The 5,000-nt window shown below is 36.7% G+C and overlaps 1 protein-coding gene across 1 annotated transcript in view; it reads left to right on the top strand.

Annotated features, from left to right (window-relative positions):
* LOC135213277 (beta-alanine transporter-like) overlaps window positions 1-5,000 on the top strand; it is a gene marked incomplete in the record, with an annotated part of 366,068 nt that overhangs the window by 150,424 nt on the left and 210,644 nt on the right. The window contains 1 exon segment of the mRNA XM_064247258.1: window positions 1,042-1,178. Within this exon segment, the coding sequence (XP_064103328.1) occupies window positions 1,042-1,178 (137 nt within the window).

Genomic DNA, 5,000 nt, shown 5'->3' on the forward strand with positions numbered 1-5,000 from the left:
CTGGTGATAGAAGTTCACTCTCGACGTGGTTCGGAAGTCGGGTAATGCCGTTGGTCTCGTTGCTGAATAACCACTGGTTCCGCGCAACGTAAAAGCACCATACAAACAACAACAAACAAGTACGAAACTGTTATCTCATTCCAACCCTGACACCCAATTATCAAGTAAGAGGCCCTCAGTTATCACCTAATCTCCACGACGGTTAAGTGCTGTTGCATTATGTTCTTGCATAAGAGCCTATCCCCTCCAATGCCCTCAAACACACACCCCTGCCAACCTAACCCGCCCCCCCACTAACTCACCCCGCCATCCCCCTTTCCTATTGTATTTTTATTGTACAGTTGTTAAAGGTCAACATAAATCAATTAAATTTTACTTAAATACATTTATGTAATTATAGATATACTATATTCATTATATAGTATAACACGTGTGTAGTATGTATGTATATATATATATATATAGTATATATATATATATATATATATATATATATATATATATGACTTTCCTTCTTAAAGTCCAATTTTCAGCAAGAATGTAAGGCTATAGGAAAATTCAGCATGTTTGGTCAGAGCTGTCTGTAGTATATATCAGCATTTAATAACTTTGTTTAATCTATTTCGGGAAAAAACACGCCATTGTTTATTAAATGTAATCCCTTGGATTTAAAACGAACTTTAAATTACATTAAAGAAAATATATTTCAGTCATGGTTAAATTTAGTATTTTTTTTTTTTCCAAATCGATGTCGAATGTTCCATGACAGATAATATCAGGAAGACTATTGAGGCTCATGGCGAATAATATGAGGAAGGTTATTTGGGTTCATGACGAATAATGTCAGGAAGGCTATTGGGATCGTGACAAATATCTGTAAGATTTGTATATTTCCAGGTGATATATCCCTTAATATGTGACGTACACAATTGTTTTCGGTCCAGATTCTGTAGTGTGAAGCAGCGAGTTCCGTTGCCGTAAGGCGGTGTACCCTTGACATTGGCCTCACTGTAATTACAGTTCATGTTATCTGTCACACAGGTTGATGTTGCCATGAGAGGAGGAATCGCCCCAGATTTGCTGTCGTCTGTGACGACGGTCGAAGAAAGATCATTGTCTGGTCATCGTTTCCATTCACTGTATCGGAACAGACGACAATTGAGCTGCAGAGGAAAACGGTAGGCAGCCCTGAATTTCGTTGGTGCCGTTGTACGGGCGTCATTGTTTTGCCTGCCGTACGATAACTTCTGACATGGCGTGCGAGCATTGTGTGTGTGTACTGCTGTGTTGTACTTCATTAGGCGTCTGTCACTGTGTCGTCCAGACGGCAGTTCCTCTTTGTGTTGCTAGGAATCAGCCTTCGTGTCAGTCAGGTGTGTTATGTTGATTTTGTTAGTTGGATTTGGTTTTCCAAAACTATTATGAAAGAGATCTTGTTGTGAATGGTATTTGATGAATGCTTACTGATTGGTATTTAATTCATCAATAATACACGGTAGACTTTAAAGCTTTTTACTACTACTACTCACACACACACACACACACACACACACATATTATATATATATATATATATATTATATATATATATATATATATATTATATGTATATATATGTGTTACACACACACACACATATATATATATATATATAAATAATCATATATATATATATATATATATATAAATATTATATAATAATAAAATTGAACAAAGTGACAAGTTTTTTTTTTCATCGGTGATTTAAAAATGAATATCATATATATATATATATATATATAATATATATATAATATAAATAATATTATATGTAATATACATATATAATGTTTTACGTACGTATTTTGGTTTTATGCGGATGTTATTATGTTCATATTTAGAATTTAGTATGTAATATTACTGTAATATGTGCTACACAACACATTTCTAGCCACTTGAATCGTTGTATAATATATTTTTTGCGTGAAAATGAATAATTTCAGTGGTTGTACAGACTCATGAAGGTCTCATAAACAAAGAAATAGCAGAGAAACTTGCTTCCACGTAGAGCTTTGAAATTTACTAGCATTACCTGGCTTGAGCTGAAGACGTTTAGAATCTTGTTAATGACTAGAGAATAATTTTTCAAAGCTTACAACCAGATTTAGAAGGAATCGAGAAGAAACGAACGTCATATTTACCAGTAGATCAGGTCCTGAGCCTAACGTAGGTCTCGAGTAGGGTTGTTATTGAAAGGCCTGGATGACTTCCAGAGCCTTGGGGCGACGCATCTGGAAGACTGGAATGGCCGAAATAACTTCACCCTCAGGCGAAGGTAGCACATTGATCAGATGAAGGGCCTTAGGGGAAAATCAAGCTGGTATATTTTTTTCCTTTTTAACTAGACGTTAGTTGGCAGATCCTGTGGAAAGCTTTTCAATGCTGCCATCTACTGGTGGTTTTACTTTAGTTTAAACAGTTATCCCTACACTAAGGTTTGGGTTGCCTGATGCGCCTTTCCTTACAACATCAGGCATTGTTTATTATTTGGCGAAGGGTTTTTTACGACCGCATGCCCTTGCTCTCATCAACCACAGTTATTGGAGGTTGGGCTCGCCTTTGACTAAAAATTCCAACTGCAAGGCAGCCGTTTCCACAGTTATTGGCGGTGGGCCTAGCCTTTTTACTAAAAAGTAAGACTGCAAGGCAACAGCTGTCGTTATAGTCGCCTTTTACGACACACAGGACCTACGGTGGTAGTATTCTTACTTTTGTTAAGACTGATTTTCCACTAACGATCCTGGCCAGCTTTGGCATAAATAAAAAAAAATGCACTAGATCTAGAGCTGAATACCAGTCAAATTAATAAGAAAGTAAAGTCATTGTTTATATTGTTCAGACTTGACTGGAAAAATAACAAAATTAGAGCGGATTCTCATGGGTATATAATTGTTTTGGCGGGGACAGTGAGGGACGTGATTTATAGTCATTGTCAGGGGACACAAGTAACAAAAAAGTCGTATATATGCTTGAAAACTGTATTGGAAAGATACGAAAAACACCAATGTGGTTTATCTGGACAAATATCTGTGAACATGCTCCCGAATTTATCATCATCATTATTTTATGGAACAAGCCAACGGGGATATTGACTTAAAATTCAAGCTTCCCAAAAGATGGTGTGTTGCAATGTATATATATATATATATATATATATATATATATATATATATATATATATATATATATATATGTGTGTGTGTGTGTGTGTGTGTGTGTGTGTGTGTGTTTTTAAGTTCATAGTCTTTGTGTGGGATGGAAATATATATTTTTTGGACTTATTGAGGACTAGTTCCATCGAAAGTGATTGCGTATTAACAAGTAATTAAAATTATCACATGCCTCTGGAAAAGAAATAGTTAATGTTTCTCTCTTCCACATCACATTGCAATTGGAATCCAACTCTCTATCTGTTTTATCTACCATCACTTGGCCATTAGCTGTAGCCTGTTTATTAACTTCAAAGAACATTACTATACCCATGAGTAGTGCTTGTCAGTGCACCTCACGATGTGCACTGTAGGCGTTACTTAAGGTTCTTTGCAGCGTCCCTTCGGCCACTAGCTGCAACCCCTTTCATTCCTTTTACTGTACCTCCGTTCATATTCTCTTTCTCCCATTTTACTTTCCACCCTCTTCCAACAGTTGTTTCATGGTGAAACTGTGCGAAGTTTTTCCTCTTGTTACACCTTTTAAGACCTTTTTACTCTCAATTTCCCTTTCAGCGCTGAATGACCTCATAGGTCCCAGCGGTTGGCGTTTGGCCTAACTTTTATATTCCATATTCCTATGCCCATGAGGATAAACCAATTTCATCACACGTCCCTCCCTCTGGTACGTCCCACCCCAAGGCATAAGCCTTTAAACATTGTATAGATAATAATTCAGGCAGCTGCTCTAGCGCAGGGGTTCCCAAATCAGGGGTGTCGGGACCCCAAGTGGGGCCGGAATGCTCATTACGTGGGGTAAAAAACAGGTCATGGGGTCAGTGGGGTATACCACCAGGGAAAGGGTGTGCAAAACATCAAAGCCGGGGGTACAAGGTATCATGTTAAATTTGTTTGGTAGAGTAACAGTTGATATAGTATTTCCAAAATGACCAGATCTCTCTGGCGGGGCTGTTTAGGTCATTCTTGTTCACCTCGCAGCCATCGATAGACTTCAACTTCACAGCCGAGAAAAGGCAATTGCATATAAAATAAATACGTATGTTTTTTTTAGATGAAAATGCAAATGGAAGGCCTATATGTTATCCCATTAAAAAGCTCTCACTCGGACAGCTGTAAGATTTAGATGAGAGATCGAGAGCGAGGCGGAATAGGAAGAAGATTAAAGTAGGTACCTGGAAATGAAAAGCCCCTATAATTTTATAATTATATAGCCTCAGGGTTTGTCTCAGACATTCAAAGGTCTGTCACACTCGTGTCAGTTGTTGTTTTTATAAAATTGGCAACAGGGCAAATCTTTAAACGCCACGCCAGAGAGGTATCGTCGCGGTGGCGAGACTATAGTAGTCTCGTTGGGAGGAAAAAAATTAAGTGATAAATAATGATATTTTAAATATATATAAAATATATATATATATATATATATATCATACATACATACATACATACATACATACATACATACATACATACATACATACATACATACATACATACATACATACATATATATATATATATATATATATATATATATATTATTACTACACACACACATAGCCTCACTGTTAGCCGAATCGGTAAACGTCAATGTCGTCCTGATTTCGTTCTTGTCTGGTGGACGGTGGTTCGATCCCATGAGGGGACAAAATTATTATCAACTAAAAAAAATGTCCCCTCGGTTTACATATATGAAAATATATCAATTCCGAGGTAGGGCGAATTAGATATTAAAGGACATTTATAGCTCGAATAATATTTATGAATCACGGTGATATGATGATTTATTCATGT

This window comes from Macrobrachium nipponense, chromosome 42 (assembly GCF_015104395.2).
Source record: "Macrobrachium nipponense isolate FS-2020 chromosome 42, ASM1510439v2, whole genome shotgun sequence".
Taxonomy (NCBI): domain Eukaryota; kingdom Metazoa; phylum Arthropoda; class Malacostraca; order Decapoda; family Palaemonidae; genus Macrobrachium; species Macrobrachium nipponense.